The 17990-nt window shown below is 38.0% G+C and overlaps 2 protein-coding genes across 3 annotated transcripts; both read left to right on the top strand.

The window, feature by feature from the left end:
- Positions 1–1810: 1810 nt before the first annotated feature.
- adss1 (adenylosuccinate synthase 1) lies at positions 1811–8561 on the top strand. Of its 2 annotated transcripts, none has more exons than XM_038294504.1 (13): positions 1811–2101; positions 4246–4348; positions 4436–4498; positions 4614–4664; positions 4747–4813; positions 4902–5009; positions 5090–5166; positions 5971–6102; positions 6187–6341; positions 7683–7807; positions 7923–8020; positions 8104–8253; positions 8417–8561. In XM_038294504.1, exons 1-13 carry the CDS (start codon positions 1913–1915, stop codon positions 8467–8469), a joined length of 1371 nt encoding a protein of 456 aa, XP_038150432.1. In that variant the 5' UTR covers positions 1811–1912; the 3' UTR covers positions 8470–8561. The 2 variants fall into 2 exon arrangements, with proteins under 2 accessions (XP_038150432.1, XP_038150431.1); XM_038294503.1 differs by having other exon boundaries at positions 1813–2101; positions 5090–5171; positions 5976–6102.
- Positions 8562–11129: 2568 nt separating this feature from the next.
- On the top strand, positions 11130–17539 carry siva1 (SIVA1, apoptosis-inducing factor). The gene is made up of 4 exons (XM_038294453.1): positions 11130–11328; positions 11519–11698; positions 14401–14554; positions 17268–17539. The coding sequence occupies exons 1-4, from the start codon at positions 11208–11210 to the stop codon at positions 17314–17316; spliced, it is 504 nt and encodes a 167-aa protein (XP_038150381.1). The 5' UTR covers positions 11130–11207; the 3' UTR covers positions 17317–17539.
- Positions 17540–17990: the final 451 nt, after the last annotated feature.

The following is a 17990-nucleotide window of genomic DNA, read 5'->3' as shown; positions in this document are numbered from 1 at the left end:
CCTTTATAAATGTACTCAAATATTAAATTTACAGGTGCTGGTCATAAAATTAGAATATCATGAAAAAGTAGATTGATTTCAGTAATTCCATTTAAAAAGTGAAACTTGTATATTATATTCATACATTACATACAAACTCATATATTTCAGATGTTTATTTTGTTTAATTTTGATGATTACAAATGACAACAAATGAAAATCTCAAATTCATCATATCAGAAAATTAGAATATTGTGAAAAGGTTCAAAATTGATGGCCCCTGGTGCCACACTCTAATCAGCTAATTAACTCAAACCACCTGCAAAAGCCTTTAAATGGTCTTTCAGTCTAGTTCTATAGGCTACACAATCATGGGGAAGACTGCTGACTTGACAGTTGTCCAAAAGACGACCATCGACACCTTGCACAAGGAGGGCAAGACACAAAAGGTCATCGCTAAAGAGGCTGGCTGTTCACAGAGCTCAGTGTCCAAGCACATTAATAGAGAGGCGAAGGGAAGGAAAAGATGTGGTCGAAAAAAGTGTACAAGCAAGAGAGATAACCGCACCCTGGAGAGGATTGTGAAACAAAACCCATTCAAAAATGTGGGGGAGATTCACAAAGAGTGGACTGCAGCTGGAGTGAGTGCTTCAAGAACCACCACACACAGACGTATGAAAGACATGGGTTTCTGCTGTCGCATTCCTTGTGTCAAGCCACTCTTGAACCACAGACAGCGTCAGAAGCGTCTTGCCTGGGCTAAAGAGAAACAGGACTGGACTGCTGGTGAGTGGTCCAAAGTCATGTTCTCTGATGAAAGTAAATTTTGCATTTCCTTTGGAAATCAAGGTCCCAGAGTCTGGAGGAAAAGAAGAGAGGCACTTCATCCACGTTGCTTGAAGTCCAGTGTAAAGTTTCCACAGTCAGTGATGGTTTGGGGTGCCATGTCATCTGCTGGTGTTGGTCCATTGTGTTTTCTGAGGTCCAGGGTCAACGCAGCCACATACCAGGAAGTTTTAGAGCACTTCATGCTTCCTGCAGCTGACCAACTTTTTGGAGATGCAGATTTCATTTTCCAACAGGACTTGGCACCTGCACACAGTGCCAAAGCTACCAGTACCTGGTTGAAGGACCATGGTATCCCTGTTCTTAATTGGCCAGCAAACTCTCCTGACCTTAACCCCATAGAAAATCTATGGGGTATTGTGAAGAAGAAGATGCAATACACCAGACCCAACAATTCAGAAGAGCTAAAAGCCACTATTAGAGCAACCTGGGCTATCATAACACCTGAGCAGTGCCACAGACTGATCGACTCCATGCCACACCGCATTGCTGCAGTAATACAGGCCAAAGGAGGCCCAACTAAATACTGAGTGCTGTACATGCTCATACTTTTCATGTTCATACTTTTCAGTTGGCCAACATTTCTATAAATCCTTTGTTTTTATTGGTCTTCAGTAATATTCTAATTTTCTGATATGATGGATTTGAGATTTTCATTTGTTGTCATTTGTAATCATCAAAATTAAACAAAATAAACATCTGAAATATATGAGTTTGTATGTAATGTATGAATATAATATACAAGTTTCACTTTTTAAATGGAATTACTGAAATCAATCTACTTTTTCATGATATTCTAATTTTATGACCAGCACCTGTATCTTCAATTTTCAAAGAAACATTTTTTACTGCACTAAAATATCTTATTTGTATCCTTTTTATACATATTTACCTGGTATGCCAATACTGTTTAATTGTTCCCTTTATGTTTAAATGCTCCTGAGCAGCAGTGGAGACCCCTTGCAGAGCTACGTCCCTCTGTGCGTCTGCTTCTGACATCACCTCCTCTAAAATTACAGATATGGCAATGACTCTCTTAGGGACAGTTTAGTCTTCTTGAGACGGGAAGACTAAAGCAAGCGCCGTTATGTCGTTCAACTGGTCGTCCAAGGAGCAGAAAACCGCAAATCAGGCCGCAGCGGGCGGACAGAAGCGAGCGCGCAGCGACGCGGGGAACAAAGTGACGGTGGTGATCGGGTCGCAGTGGGGGGACGAAGGAAAGGGGAAAGTGGTGGATCTTTTGGCCACAGAGGCTGACGTTATCTGCAGATGCCAGGTAGATATCTGGAGTTTCTTATGTCAAGGTTTCAGTCATACAGGACAACGTGCGTATCTTAAAATATTAATAATGATAAGGCATGCAACTGGTTTTGGTCCCTGAAAAAAACTATCCAAGTACCTATATCTCTGTAAAGGTTTGAATTTCAGATTTATTATTGTTTGTTAGACTCCATCGTAAAGTTGGAAAGTTAAAATTGTGAAGTTTGTTCAATTTGTCGTGGATAACATGGGCAAAAAAAAGAATAAAGTAAAAAACATTGAAAAAAATCACAGCCCTTCACAGATCTGTTAGTACATATACAGTGACACGACAGTCCAGAGGTCAATCGTGCGCTGAGACGCACACTGACTCCTGTCTGCAGTTGGGATGTTGTGCTTTCTCCACTGTCAGGATCTAGTACCCTGTGTCCTGAAGCCTGGATAGCCCCCACCCTCCGGGCTGGAGAGGTCACATTCTCTGGCTGGTTTGATATGTGAGAAGGGCAGTGTAGCCTAGGGGGAAAGAGCAAGTGCCAAGCCTGTTAATTTGGGTGCTGGAAAAACTTGGTCCTCTTTATGTCACCAAAGGTAGTGAGGGTTTTGATTTTAACTAAATGTTCTGTAGTTAACATACAAAAGTTTTCAAACCTTTTGAATCTTTTAATTTTTTTTTATATTAAAGCACTACATTTAGTTTGAATGAAAAGAAAAATAATGAATCAATGACTTAACGTCTGTCTGCACTGCATTTTAATCAGGGGTGTCAGAGGCTGGATAAAAATGTATTTCAAATGTAGAATTAACCTTTGAAAAGATATTCGATTTTCCTGTTTGTGGTTGTCATGGTTGGTGGATGTAGTTGTGGACCCAAATGCAAAGTTTAATGAAAAAGTGAAAATACAAAATCCTTACTCCAGAAGTGTCATGATTGATTTAGGGATTTCTTACCCAAAAGCAGAGAACCACTCAGAGACCACAGGAAAAAGTTTAACAGGTTTATTTAATGTAAATGTGTAATAGAAGTTGGGTCTGGAACCTAGTGGACTGGTGAACCGGAACTGGAAGGTCTGAAGGGGAGATCACAGTGATCAGTTCAGGTACCGTAGGAAATTTGACCAAGGCTTCAATAATGCTGGAGAGGGACTCACGTTTGAGGGGGCTCTTGTCAAACCTTAAATCCAGTCAGTGTGGGATTTATCCAGAGAAGAGAGGACTCGTTGGAGAGCAGACAGGTAGACATACATTGGACCCAGAGGAGTAATGGTGCGGACTGTCACTTGGATTTCCGATGGGAACTTGAACGGATCATGTGAAGGTTTTCCCCTGCTCAGTGTGTACTCAGTAAATCCTTCCAGGGGGAGAAGGTCCAGGTATCCAGTTACTCAGGAAGGCTTCCTGCCGAAGAGCAAAGACAAAAAACAACATAAGACTCAGAGAAACAAAGCTCAGGTTAGACTGCTAATCTCAGCTTGGCCCAAAACTGGCAAACACTCTCGCGTCGAGGTAGAGACAGCCCACTGCTCAAATACTCCTCCAGTAATGATCCAACAAGCAGCAGGTGAGCAGGGAGGGCCAACGAGGACAGGGCACCACCAGGTGGTGGAGAGACGGAAACACAAAAACAACCCACACAAACTGGATTCCTAACAAGAACTGATGGACACAAAAAATCAATAACCAAAAAACTAGTAGAAACTAGGGAGGAATTAACCAAAAATAATGACAAGGATCCAGCAAAAAGTTACTGAACAAGAGGTGTATATATGGGAGACAGAAACAATGGGAGGACTAATAAGTTAATAGGGAGCAGGTGTAGACAGAAGTAACTAGAAGGAGCCAAGGGAAAGGAGACCAGCACAAGGGGGCAACAGAGAGTAACTTTAAAAAAACTTAAAGCTTAAATATAACACAAAATGGAAAATAAATCAATGATAAAGAAAACACAGAATAACCTAAATTAAAGTGTAACTGAGAATTTAAAAATAAACTTTAACAGAAGTCCATAAAGGGCACAATCATGAGAATGATTATGCACCCCACCACCATGCTTTATCAGTTAGTATCCCGATGAAGTTATTGATTGTAAGGTGACAACATTTAAAACAAGAAGTGTGAATACTTTGCAAGGTGCTGTATATTTACCTTTGCTGTGATTTCCAGGGAGGCAACAATGCAGGACACACAGTGGTAGTAGATGGCAAAGAGTACGATTTCCACCTTCTCCCCAGTGGAATCATCAACAGCAAAAGCATTTCACTCATCGGTAAAAACGAAACAGCTCCACATTTCAATCATTACAGAAACTGGACACTTCATACCTTTACTGAGTATTTTCCTTCCTCTCGTTCAGGTAATGGAGTTGTCATACATCTGCCTGGACTGTTTGAAGAGGGAGATAAAAATGAGAAGAAAGGTATTTTCATGCAAATGTGGTAAAAAAGAAAAAAAAAGAAAAAACAAAAAAAGGAAAATGCTGTGTAAAATGATTCCCTGTTCTCATGTTGACATGATTTTTATTCCATGAGCAGGACTGAAAGGTTGGGAGAAGAGACTGATAGTGTCAGACAGAGCCCACCTCGGTACGCACATTTCCTTCTGTCAGTTATTTGGATTAATTATGAATTTTCTCTTTAACCAAATTAAATCTTATCTTCTTGACAGTCTTTGATTTCCATCAAGTTGTTGATGGCTTGCAGGAGACAGAGAGACAAGCACAGGAAGGAAAGAAGTAAGGGGCAGGAGTAAAGTAAGGTGCACAACGGGAAATGTTCTTTCTGCCCTAATCCTCATTGATTCTGCTTTATTTTCCATGGCAGCATTGGAACAACAAAGAAGGGCATTGGTCCGGCATACTCCAGCAAAGCTTCCCGCATTGGTCTACGTGTGTGTGACCTCTTGGGTGACTTTAATGACTTCTCCACGAGGTAGAAATATTTTAAGATTCCAATTTCTCCAAGTAACTTCTGCACAGTAAAGGGTCATATTCTTTTAAAACTCTTCTCAGATTTAAGAATCTTGTCCGTCATTATCAGTCCATGTATCCATCCTTGACAGTCGATGTTGATGACCAGCTAAAAAAACTGAAGGTAGGTGGGTTTTTTGTTTGTTTTTCTAATTGGTGAAGCACTAGCCCTGTAAAAAATATTTATAGCCCTTCATAACCCTTGAGATTTTTCACATTTTAGGAGTCAGCAGGGGTCAGCAGTGAGCATTTTGGGGTATTCATCTTATTTTCTAAAGTAGAGATAGAAAGTCAGTCTTAAGATGTATAGTTGATTGGAGGCATAACCCAAAATGACTTGCTCTGGTGGGTAAAAACAGATACACAACACACTTTTCAGAATTTCCAAGCAGGAAAATAAAACCATGTGCCCTATTCCTTACATTTCTCTGTGTTGGGTTTATAATATTAAGTTCAATCTAATTAGAGCAACTATATACATTTTTTTTATCATATAAATCATAGCTAAAGCTAAGATGTTTTTTCCTGTTCTTTTTAGCCCACTATCCTGTATAATGATGAAATGTCCCAGCCTTCATCTTGGAATGAGATATTTAGTTAGGTCAAAAGGGATAACAGCTTTTCCATGGACACATATTTTACTACAATCTAAAATAGCTTGTTCTAACTACTCTGATGAGGGGATACTTTATATTAAGTTACCTAAAAAACTTTTTTTTTTTTTTTTTTCCCCAAATTCCCCTGATTAGTTGCCTCCATATGGCTACCCAGGAGGTATCAATTATTTTGTAGCTGTATACTACCAAAAGATATTTCAGTGTCTTGTTTTGGAAGATTTAAGCTATTTATTTTTTGTTTTGTTTTTGAAGAAGCAAAGAAACGTCTTCAAATTCCAAACCTAACTCTAAATGTGTTTTGTTTCTTGAAGGAATTTGCAGAGCGATTGCGCCCGATGGTCAGAGATGGGGTCTATTACATGTACGAAGCTCTTCATGGACCTCCAAAGAAGATTTTAGTTGAAGGGGCCAACGCTGCTCTGCTTGACATTGACTTTGGTAGATCTTGTTTTAAAGCAATCTCCTGAACGCGTACATTAACATGCTGTATATTTTCATGAAACATCAGTGATGCTTTTCTAGGCACATATCCTTTTGTGACTTCATCAAACTGCACCGTGGGAGGGGTGTGCACTGGACTGGGCATCCCTCCGCTCAACATTGGTGATGTGTTTGGTGTATCCAAGGCCTACACCACCAGAGTTGGGATTGGAGCCTTTCCCACAGAACAACTGAATGTAAGACCTCAAAGTTTTAGCATAAAGACTCTATCTGGGAACATTTAGTCTGATCATTTTGTCTGCATTATAGGCATGGACTGGTATTTTTAGATTAAGGGTGTGATATTCCTGAGTCATAGTAATCTGGTGATATTTAACCCCTTAACTCTTATTGTTGCAAATTTGCAACAAACCCTTTGTGTTACGTACACAGCCAAGATAGCATGTGGATTCCTCCAATGCCAGTTATCATGCAACCTGTCTTCCCCTGGGGCCCGGTCACGGGTGGTTGAATAAGCCAGAGGGTGAGAATAGTCTGAGAGTGAGGGAGGAAATGAGCAGAGATGGGTGAAAGTTTGCTTGCATGCGGTGGAGAGAAGCTAGGCAAAATGAAGGGGATATTGAAAGATGATAGGCTTTGAAGGAGGTGTGGCCTCGAGATGATTGGCTGAAGCTGGACAAAGGGGTTCAGGTTAGGCTGATAACGGTCCAGATAAAATTTTCACTAAAGTTTAATATGTGTCCTTTGATATGTAAAAGCTATGTGATCTTCTCCAGCGACCATTAAGTCTTTATGGGTCCCTTCACTAAGAAAAAAATCTTAAGATCTTTGAGGATGACATAACCCATTATCCTTCCAGTAATGGAAGAGATACTGTCCCAGAATCAGTCTAACTTTGAGCACATTGCTGTTGTTCATCACTTTGTTCCTTAAAAATATGAGGTGTAACTAAAAATTCACCCTGATTTATCTTTCTCTTTCTTCAAGAACCAGTAGACGTCTGTGATGTCACACACATCACCCTCTGACACTTCTATACAATTGTTACACTTCAATAATAACTGTCCTCAACACAGAGTTGACCTAAAACCTAAGTGACTGGGAATGTAGATAAGCAATAGGGAACCTGTTTGGAGAGCAACCTCCCTCTTGCATTCATTACACCCTTAATCTGAGTTGCACACTGGGTGGTAAACCTTTGGTGCTTAGGTAAAAATTATGATTATGAAGCTGCATTAAAAACAAAACAAAAAAAAAACTTACTATATCTTTAGATGTCTAGTATGCTGCAAACATTTATTGTGGCTCACACAGCTGTTGGATTTATTCCTGAGATGACATGTTCCTATGGATAAACTTAGGGCCATGTTCTAGGTTAGGGACATATTTACTGTAGGAGTGTCACCTGTTTCAGGAGCTAACCACTAAGATAAATGTCAGGATGTGAAAACATAACCTCCTTGCACGTGTGACATGTCTCTGTCATCAACATCTGTTTAATTTTCCAAAATAGAAACTGCACAATTAAACTGGTGAAGTTGTTGTTGTGTTTTGTTTTTGTTTCCTGGTTTCTCTAGGCAGTTGGAGAGCTGCTACAGACACGAGGTCATGAAGTTGGAGTGACCACAGGAAGGAAGCGGCGCTGTGGCTGGTTGGATCTTGTCATTCTCAGATACGCTCACATGATTAATGGCTTTACTGCGTGAGTATCACAAGAAATTTTAGGCAAGGCATCGGGTGTTCTGTAGATCCTACACCATCCTGATCACTGTTTATATTAACTCAAACTAAGTTTGTTGTTGCCCTGTTTCCAACAGCATTGCTTTGACAAAACTTGATATTCTGGATGTGCTTGATGAAATTAAAGTTGGCATTGCCTATAAACTTAATGGGAAGAGAATCCCTAATTTCCCAGGTAATAAATAGAAGGTATTTATTTAATATTTTGTTTTAATACTCCATCTAAAGCTTGGGAATGCTTGCTCTGTTTTATTATAGCCAATATGGATATTTTGCACAAAGTGGAGGTGGAGTACGAGACCTTCCCTGGTTGGAAGACAGACACATCTGCAGCCAGGAAGTGGAATGATCTCCCAGCCAAGGCACAGAACTACATTCGTTTCATTGAGAACCACATTGGAGTCCCCAGTATGTCTGACACGAAAATCCCATATCCTTAAACTTCAAACTCACTGCAGTTAAAAAAACAAAAACAAAACATTGCTCTCCATTAGAGGGCACAATTAGTAAATCAAACCAGCTTTGCTTATACTTGCTCTTATTCATTATCTTTTTCTTTTCCTCATTTCAGTCAAATGGGTCGGTGTCGGGAAGTCCAGAGAGTGCATGATCCAGATGTTCTAAACCACACTGCACTCACTGAAGAGAAGAGTCGGGAGATGTTTTAACCCGGAGACAATCTCCTTAAAAAAATAAAACCGATATGGATAACACCACTGAGATGTGTTCATTGACTGCCTTCTGAAGCTGTCAAACATACCCGTTTATTGAAAGTCTATACAGCATACTGCACCTTCCAAATCAAAACATATCACTTTCCCAGAGAGGACTTTTTTCAATGAATAGATAACCTTTGACCTAATAACCATTATTTGTCCTTACTTTTGAATATTACAACACAATCTGTCCTCTGTACATAGTGCTTTTTGTAGTTTTGTACTCCATGAAACATGCAAAGCAGAAGAAGAAACTGTCCAGTTAACGATTTCCACTGATTTTACCTGAAAAAATCTGAGGATATAAGGTGTTCTCTCTAGTGCTTTCATATTTTTTATTGCAACGTCGCTCTGTGCAGTTGCCAGCTTATCCTTATGCTAGCAGAAAAGCACTGCTGCATTATGGGTAATTTTGGCAGTGTGACTCATGCATTGTAAATACCTATCTTCTGCGCTGTGAATGGTCCAGGCTGATATAGCTGCAATTAAAGGCGGTTAACTTTCTAATTTACTTTACTGGAGAGGCTAGCCACCACCATATTTTACCATATTAAGTTGATGTGCAACATTACTTTTAGATTAGTAGAGTCTTATTTGATGGGATCATCTTAATTTACTTAATTTAACTTTACTACATTGTCCCCTTCATTGCTTACTAATTGTAATGTAATTATATAATTCCAAGTTACCTCTATTACTGTTCAACTCCAGAGTTACTTTGAGGATTTTTGCCAGTTGTCATTACCTGTTCTTCAGTTTATCTATAATCCCATCTCTTTAAATGGGCCTACTATTTTCCATATTATTTCCTTATTACATATGATAGAATGAACAATTTTCCGTAATTAATTAATTTATAATCTAAGCAGAGGGGGGGTAGTTGACAAAATATAACTGTACTAGTTTTACTGCACCATACCTTTTAGTTTTAATTGATTAAACTATTATAAAATGGCGCTACTCTTGAGTATAATGTTTGGCTACTTCATCCATCATGAGGCACTTCAAAGTATAACAAACAGACCAAAAAAGTTAAAAAATAATCCACTGGACTTTCTTTTCCAAGTTTGAAGATGTTTTGCTTCGCATCCAGGAATCTTTTTCAATTCAAAATATATTAATAATATATTGTACGGAGTAAATATTGTCCCCGGGAGTACTGGTTTCAAAAAAGTTACGTTAAAAAGAAACTGGTTTTTAAAAGTGTTTTCTTTTTGCCTGGAATTTTTGTTGTTGTTGTTGTTGTTTTTGAAAAAAAAAATAATAATAATTGTTATATGTTACTATTTAAAATAACATAATTTGCACATACCTCCACATTTTGTTTGGTATTTATTACATAATTCTATATATCAGATATTATGAAGAGCTTCTCATTACTTCAGTAGCCTTTTAACCTAATACTTTTTACTGTATTTCTTGGAGGACTACTCATTACTTTTAGTTGAGTAAAAATATGAGCAAATAGGGTTACTCTTACTGGAGTGCAATTTTTGAGTTGTTATTAAAACAGGTAGACCCCTTTTTAATATCTATAGGCTGCTGAAGGCTTCAGTATCTGAAATAGTTCCTATTTAGGCCCAGTAGAGTAATGAGCAATAAAACAAATACAAACATACCAATGTTTTAAAACTCTGTTTGACAAATATCTTCAAAATTAATTATCCTTTTTTGTATCCTTCTTTGACCTTCAATTCAGGTTCAAACTTGATAAGATGCTGATGTTCAGCAAACCTCATGTAAACTTTGTTTATTTGCTTACATCAACAGAAGTAAAAACTAACTGTGAAGTCTAAAACATATTTGGGTTGGTTCTAAGTATTCTTTCTTACAATATTTATGATGGTCACTGAATACATCATAGGATTGAAAGTTTTATCACACGACAAGACAGCAGCATTAAAGGTCTTTAGAGGGAACGATAACAATTACAATTCCTTTTTGTAAAGGGAAGTAAATCGCTTATTAAGAGTAAAGAAATGGAAAAATGGCAAAAGAGATGGAACGAAGCTACAAAAGGAAGAGGATTATATAAGGTACAAAAATCTGTATTAAATAGAATCATTAATGAGAGAAACAAAAGGGAAGAAGTAATAATGATCAGATTAAGAGTGGCTCATACCTATTTAAATGATATAATTTATATTTAATGGGCAGGAAAAATAATGATAAATGTGAAGGATGTGGAGAAAAAGAAAATGTAAAACGTACTTATGAACTGTAAAACTTATGAACATGAAAGGGAGAAATTGAGAAGGATGGTTGGAAGAACAGGGAAAGAATGGAGTCTTAAAGGAATATTGGGAAATGAAGGAAATTTAAATGGATATTCACAGATTAAGGAAGGCATCATTTATTTATCTACAAAATTAAAAAATAGAATTTGATATAAAGTAATGTTGCTACACATTCGTGTACAGTAGGTGGCGTTATGCACCTTAAAGTTGCTTGCGATCCGCCATAATAAAAAAAGAGGAAGAAGAAGAAGACAGCGGCATTTGGATTGGACATGCATGTTCACGTCACAATAATGTCTCGCCGCTGATTGGCTGGCTTCTGTGTCCTGCTATTTTTCCCGCAATAAACAACCGTGTGAAACTGTTAGCTTAGCAGTACACGGGGAGCTTTGGACGATAAACAACGAAAATGCCCAAACGAACATATCCTTTTCCAGAATCTTTCTCCTCCCAGTACAAAATACACATCGGACAGCGGGAGATAAACAATTACAGTGTATTTGGAAATAAGTACCGACAAGATGTATACGGTGAGTAAAAGATTCTAGGCTTAAGTAATGCTGTTAGCTACAGTGTTAGCTTCGTTGCGCACGTTTGTTTGATGCTGTTTTGACATTCCCAGCTGCTTTTTAAACACCTGATAGGATGTATTTGTGTATCAGCTGATTGAATATCTTCTGTCTTTATCTTGTCCCCTGTCTCCCCATCGCCTCTATATAGAAAGTACAAAAAACTTGCTATTTAACGGGGCGAAAGCTGTAGTGGGCAAAATATGGAGTGGAGAGAAGTGCGCAGATTCACAGCCAAACGGAAAAATATCTCCATGCAGTCAAACGCTTCTGAGAGGACAGACACTAATTGGACACGACGGGAAACTCACAAGAACAAATGCTGTACAGGGTAAGTGAAGAGCGAAGCTAATGCTTCAAAATATGTCGCGTGTCTGTGTTGGGATGAAAAAGTCACCGTTAAGAACTAAGCCAGAGGTCTTCAACAGGGGGTCGCGAAAGTTTTGTTTGATTTATTTGTTTTTATATTCCCACCTGCAATTGTTTCCACTAATTGAAATATCTTTAAATCCACATTAACATGAATTCAACACACTGTATTAAAGAGATAAATGGAGGTAGAAGATGTCTTTGTCTTCAATGCATCACAGGAGCTCTTTCAAGCTGGGCACCGTTTCATTCACAACACCTGTCCCATCAACCAGGAATCAGGATCAGAAATACTTTAATACTCCCAGAGAGGAATTACTTTCGTTACATTACTCGATCTGTCATAGAGTGGCTATAGGACCAGTTTGATATAACACAATTTCGTACAATATATATAATTAGGGGGGCTTGCTCCATCTCTCCATCAGTTTGGGGGTCCTTGGCCTGGAAAACGTTGAACCCCTGAACTAAACTAATCCTCAACTTCATGCATCTACATCTTGCCTGCAATGCATGATGATCGGGACAAGATCAGAGCCCACAGAAACCTGCATAGTAGTTTGGTTTCCTGGTCACAAATGAGGCTTTTTGGGCAATTAATAAATATATTACTTTGGCATGTACAGGGAATATGCTTAGACTCATCACCTAGAGTTGCGGCATTGGTTTATTTAGTTGTGTTTTCAGAATAACTTGCATTTTCTAACATACCCTTTCTAACATACCCTTTCTATGCTTGAAGCCATTTTACATGGGAGTCAGACTGACTAGAGTTTCCTCCTGCTGCATTCACCAAAGGATTGCAGCCCTCTAACCTCTCCATTATACTATTTTTATTTGAGCACATACAGTCATGCTAAACTATGACTATCAGTTATTTTAATGGTAGACTAATCTGTTAGTATTTTTTCCTATTAAATGGTTAATCACGATTCTTATAATCTCCATTGCATTATTAAAGATTACTCTGTTGCTTGTAAAAATGTTTTGACTTTTTTTATTCTAGTCTACACACATAGCATTTACTTTTACCTCTTGTTGCTAATATCTTTTATTATTACACTTTATGAGATCAGTGAGGTATGAAATTAACCAAATTTAATATTTTTTGCATTTCTAGTTTTTAAAAACTAAACATCAAAGATTGAAATATATTTAAAGAGGCTTTTAATAATTAATTTTTACGAGGCTTTTACACTGCATTGTAAAAAGGTTAACAACAAGTTGAGCACTCAGGCCTGTTCATTGTTGACATTAAAGAATAAAGGTGATAGTTATTCACTTTCAAATATAGTCTCCATTAGGGTAGGACATCGATCTTAAAAGTTTACAAGCAGAACCAGAGTGTTGTTCAGAGGAGTGGTCTAAACTTCATAAATCTGTAATTCTTTGGATTTTAGATTTACGTTAATGTTACTATAAATGGTTACATAGATATCATCAACCAGTGTTTATCAATCTGTCCTCTACTGCAGCAATATTAATATCAAGCCTAGGAAATCTATCAATCTTTTTTTTTTATCCTTTTTTGGAAAATAAAAATAGCTTTATCATTGAAAACTTCATAAAAACACATCCACTGTCCTATGCTGCAGGTACTTATGCTGTATAAAACAAGTTATTTAAACCGCCTGGTTATGTCTACGGGGCAGTTTTAGGCCGAATGTCACTGCTGGAGGAAAACTCAAGGTGTTGTGCTAAGCAGGGTATCCCCTCAGCGTTTATATCCTCAGCGTTGTTCACTGCACAGTAGTAGTGATGGTTTAATTTTCTGCAAAGGTGGACGATCAGATTTTGTACTCCATTGTCCAGTTAGTGGGTTTCATTACATGAAACGCATCTCATGTAGAATTAATAATAAAGTTTTATTTTTGTTATTGAAAGCCTCTTTCCCACTGAGAATTGTGGGTTAACTCGTGTTTTTCAGACACGTGTCAACCCGCTAACAATCCGCATTTGGCTGCATCCCCATTGGATAAAAAACTGTCTTACCTGCAGCTGCGTGTCTGGTGACACCATCCTGTTGGGGAGCGTTGATGATGCCACCGGTGCGACAGAAATCACTAAAGTAAACAATGGAGATAAACATGTAACGAAGAGGTGTTTTGGCTTGTTAGATTAGAAATGGCTGCCGTGGTGTGTTGTGCTCAATTGTATCACGTAAATTAGCACGCGAACCGGGGCTGGTGTTCCCACAACTCGCAGATCGCAGCCGAGGCAATTTAAACGCAGGTTGCTTGCAGAGTTGTTTTAACTGGGTAGACACGCATCAGTGAGCTCCTCCCACTGCAATTAAAAGCCGATTTGTTCCGGGGTTTAATCTAGGTTATCGGCCAGTGGGAAAGGTGTATAAAAAGAAAATGTTGGCAACAAAGCAGGTATCTCTGAAAATATGATGTAAATGGAAAAAAGGTTCCGGTGTCCCTGCTGAAGTTGTGCTGCCTTAGTATTCCATCAATCACCAAAACTAAGTTTAAATTTTGTTTTTAAGTAAGACAATTCCTAGAATATGTATTCTATATCCACACAGTCAGCATACACGCTTTTTGTGGTGTATGTTTGTCTTAAAGCACATTTTGGTAACTCATTATTTTGCCAGCAGATGTCAGGCTTGCCCTATGCTTGGTTGGTTTGTAATGGAGGTTTTGTGGGCATATCTTGTAGGTGCAGCGACAGCTCCCACAGGCTGCTGTGTTTGTCACAGAAACCAGGGCTCCAGGACGCTGTGCTCCCAGTGTGACAGACTTGCTTGTTCATCTTGTACCCGACAATGTTCCAGCTGCTGCAGCCTCTGCTGCTCCGTCTGCACCATCACAGAGTAAGTTTTTCTCTTCCCCAGATAGTTTTTCAGGGCTCTTGCACCTTTTAACACTCGTCAAAGTATCTTTATTTAACAATCACAATGTACTGCATTTTCTTGGGAGTTTTGCTTCGAAGTAAAAGGGAAGGTGTTAAAAAATTTTTATAAGAAATAATATTTCTCCCTTTTTACTGCGTTACCTAAATTTGACTGTGTGCTGTAGATGTATTGGTGACATCTCAGACTTGATGAACAGCCTGAGACAAATCCATAGATTTTACAGAAGATTTAGAAAAAATATACAAAAGAAAGCTGTGAAAATACCCGGAGGCTAAAAGCCATGTAAATATGCTGAGCATGGGATTAGACTAAATACAGGTGCTGGTCATAAAATTAGAATATCATGAAAAAGTAGATTGATTTCAGTAAATCCATTTAAAAAGTGAAACTTGTATATTATATTCATACATTACATACAAACTCATATATTTCAGATGTTTATTTTGTTTAATTTTGATGATTACAAATGACAACAAATGAAAATCTCAAATTCATCATATCAGAAAATTAGAATATTACTGAAGACCAATAAAAACAAAGGATTTATAGAAATGTTGGCCAACTGAAAAGTATGAACATGAAAAGTATGAGCATGTACAGCACTCAGTATTTAGTTGGGCCTCCTTTGGCCTGTATTACTGCAGCAATGCGGCGTGGCATGGAGTCGATCAGTCTGTGGCACTGCTCAGGTGTTATGATAGCCCAGGTTGCTCTAATAGTGGCTTTTAGCTCTTCTGAATTGTTGGGTCTGGTGTATTGCATCTTCTTCTTCACAATACCCCATAGATTTTCTATGGGGTTAAGGTCAGGAGAGTTTGCTGGCCAATTAAGAACAGGGATACCATGGTCCTTCAACCAGGTACTGGTAGCTTTGGCACTGTGTGCAGGTGCCAAGTCCTGTTGGAAAATGAAATCTGCATCTCCAAAAAGTTGGTCAGCTGCAGGAAGCATGAAGTGCTCTAAAACTTCCTGGTATGTGGCTGCGTTGACCCTGGACCTCAGAAAACACAATGGACCAACACCAGCAGATGACATGGCACCCCAAACCATCACTGACTGTGGAAACTTTACACTGGACTTCAAGCAACGTGGATGAAGTGCCTCTCTTCTTTTCCTCCAGACTCTGGGACCTTGATTTCCAAAGAAAATGCAAAATTTACTTTCATCAGAGAACATGACTTTGGACCACTCACCAGCAGTCCAGTCCTGTTTCTCTTTAGCCCAGGCAAGACGCTTCTGACGCTGTCTGTGGTTCAAGAGTGGCTTGACACAAGGAATGCGACAGCAGAAACCCATGTCTTTCATACGTCTGTGTGTGGTGGTTCTTGAAGCACTCACTCCAGCTGCAGTCCACTCTTTGTGAATCTCCCCCACATTTTTGAAGGGGTTTTGTTTCACAATCCTCTCCAGGGTGCGGTTATCTCTCTTGCTTGTACACTTTTTTCGACCACATCTTTTCCTTCCCTTCGCCTCTCTATTAATGTGCTTGGACACTGAGCTCTGTGAACAGCCAGCCTCTTTAGCGATGACCTTTTGTGTCTTGCCCTCCTTGTGCAAGGTGTCGATGGTCGTCTTTTGGACAACTGTCAAGTCAGCAGTCTTCCCCATGATTGTGTAGCCTATAGAACTAGACTGAAAGACCATTTAAAGGCTTTTGCAGGTGGTTTGAGTTAATTAGCTGATTAGAGTGTGGCACCAGGGGCCATCAATTTTGAACCTTTTCACAATATTCTAATTTTCTGATATGATGAATTTGAGATTTTCATTTGTTGTCATTTGTAATCATCAAAATTAAACAAAATAAACATCTGAAATATATGAGTTTGTATGTAATGTATGGATATAATATACAAGTTTCACTTTTTAAATGGAATTACTGAAATCAATCTACTTTTTCATGATATTCTAATTTTATGACCAGCACCTGTATGTGGGGTTATTAAGCCGTTTTCTACCTCTGTTTACTTTTAATATTTTTTTCTGAAAAAAATGATTCTTTTAAATCAGAGTTGCAACTCATTCTGATAGCTAGCCTATCCTTTAAATCCCATTTCACCTAAGAAATTATCTATTTATTATTTTCCTTCCTGAACAGAATTGATCCAAAGTGGTTTTTCAGTCCTTTGTTCACAAGACTAGACCCTAAAGTTTAAATCCTTCACTTACATTTTCTTACTGTTGACAAGATAAGTTTTCAACCTTGCTGTTGAGAAAAGTTGCACCAGTTTGTCAAAAACACTGGTTCGCCCTTTAGAAGTATACCAGAAACATTTATACAGGTTTCTGAAAGGTATGCTGTTTAAAGTGAAATGTTTAATGAACTGCCTAAAAGTTTGTTAAATTGTTAAAGGAAGAAAGTTGATTATCGCTGCCAGAGTAGCGACTAATCAAGGCAGGTTTTAAATCGCTTCACTTTTCTTTGAAAATCCTTTTTAAATAAAAAAATATTTTGCTTTGTTGTTCCATTGATTTACTTTAGTTGAATTCTAATTAAATTTACATTATCTGATACAAGTGTACATTTCAGTGTTTATTCTCTCAATGTATTGAAATCTGAATGCATGTTACTTTCCCAAACTGTGTGAGAAGGTCAAAAATTAAATCCTGTTGGACTAATAAAGCTGCTTATTACAGATTATTTAACATGATTAACCCTGTCTTTGTTCTCCAGTTACAGTGGACCATACGATGAAGTACTTTGCTGCAGCTGTTCAACATAAGAGAACCAACAGGCCTGATCAGGATTGTGTACCTAATCATAGGCTGTAAACCCCATGAAATTACAGTTTATGCTTATTTTTTTATTTTAAATGTCCTCCTGTATATATGTATCATTCTTTTTTTTTTTTACTGAAATAAACTTGAATGTTTTTTATAGTCACTTTCATATTTGTATTGTGATATTTCATATTGAATTAAAGATAATGTATCCTATCTCTGAAAGATTTAATGGGATTAATTGTATTATTCTACCAAAGCTGTTAAAATGCAAATACTAGGTTGGCACCTGTTAACCACTTAAAACTGGTTAACACCTTTAAAGAAGCAGTGGAACTTTTTATTTGATGTGGAGGAACCTGTGTATCAGCATGATGAAACGGTCTGTAGGAATCAGCATGTTTTGTTCCTACAGCTAACATTAAAAGTTAGAAAATGGTGAATAATTTTTTTTTTCAACTGTATGCTTGTAAACAAAAACATAGATGCAACAATAAGTTAAAAATAAAATGTGTTTATGTTTCTCTTAAATCCACAATATTTCTGGGGCTAGGCATCTTTCCAGTTGAGAGAGATATTGTGGGTCTTTGTAGCATAAGTAATGTTTTCAGTATTTTTCACTCTTGTTAAATTTTGTCTTAAAAGGCATTTTTTGTTTTTTAACATTGCCTTTCAA

The sequence above is a fragment of the Cyprinodon tularosa genome, unplaced genomic scaffold (assembly GCF_016077235.1).
Source record: "Cyprinodon tularosa strain WSP-4 unplaced genomic scaffold, ASM1607723v1 ctg340, whole genome shotgun sequence".
Lineage (NCBI taxonomy): Eukaryota > Metazoa > Chordata > Actinopteri > Cyprinodontiformes > Cyprinodontidae > Cyprinodon > Cyprinodon tularosa.
This window is presented reverse-complemented; position numbering and strand designations above follow the sequence as displayed.

Coding starts and splice junctions, on each gene's coding strand:
- adss1 (XM_038294504.1), top strand. CDS start 1,913: ATGTCGTTCAACTGGTCGTCCAAGGAGCAGAAAACCGCAAATCAGGCC. Junction 4,349..4,435: donor CAAAAGCATTTCACTCATCG/GTAAAAACGAAA, acceptor CCTCTCGTTCAG/GTAATGGAGTTGTCATACAT. Junction 8,021..8,103: donor GAGAATCCCTAATTTCCCAG/GTAATAAATAGA, acceptor GTTTTATTATAG/CCAATATGGATATTTTGCAC.
- siva1 (XM_038294453.1), top strand. CDS start 11,208: ATGCCCAAACGAACATATCCTTTTCCAGAATCTTTCTCCTCCCAGTAC. Junction 11,329..11,518: donor GTACCGACAAGATGTATACG/GTGAGTAAAAGA, acceptor GCCTCTATATAG/AAAGTACAAAAAACTTGCTA. Junction 11,699..14,400: donor AAGAACAAATGCTGTACAGG/GTAAGTGAAGAG, acceptor CATATCTTGTAG/GTGCAGCGACAGCTCCCACA.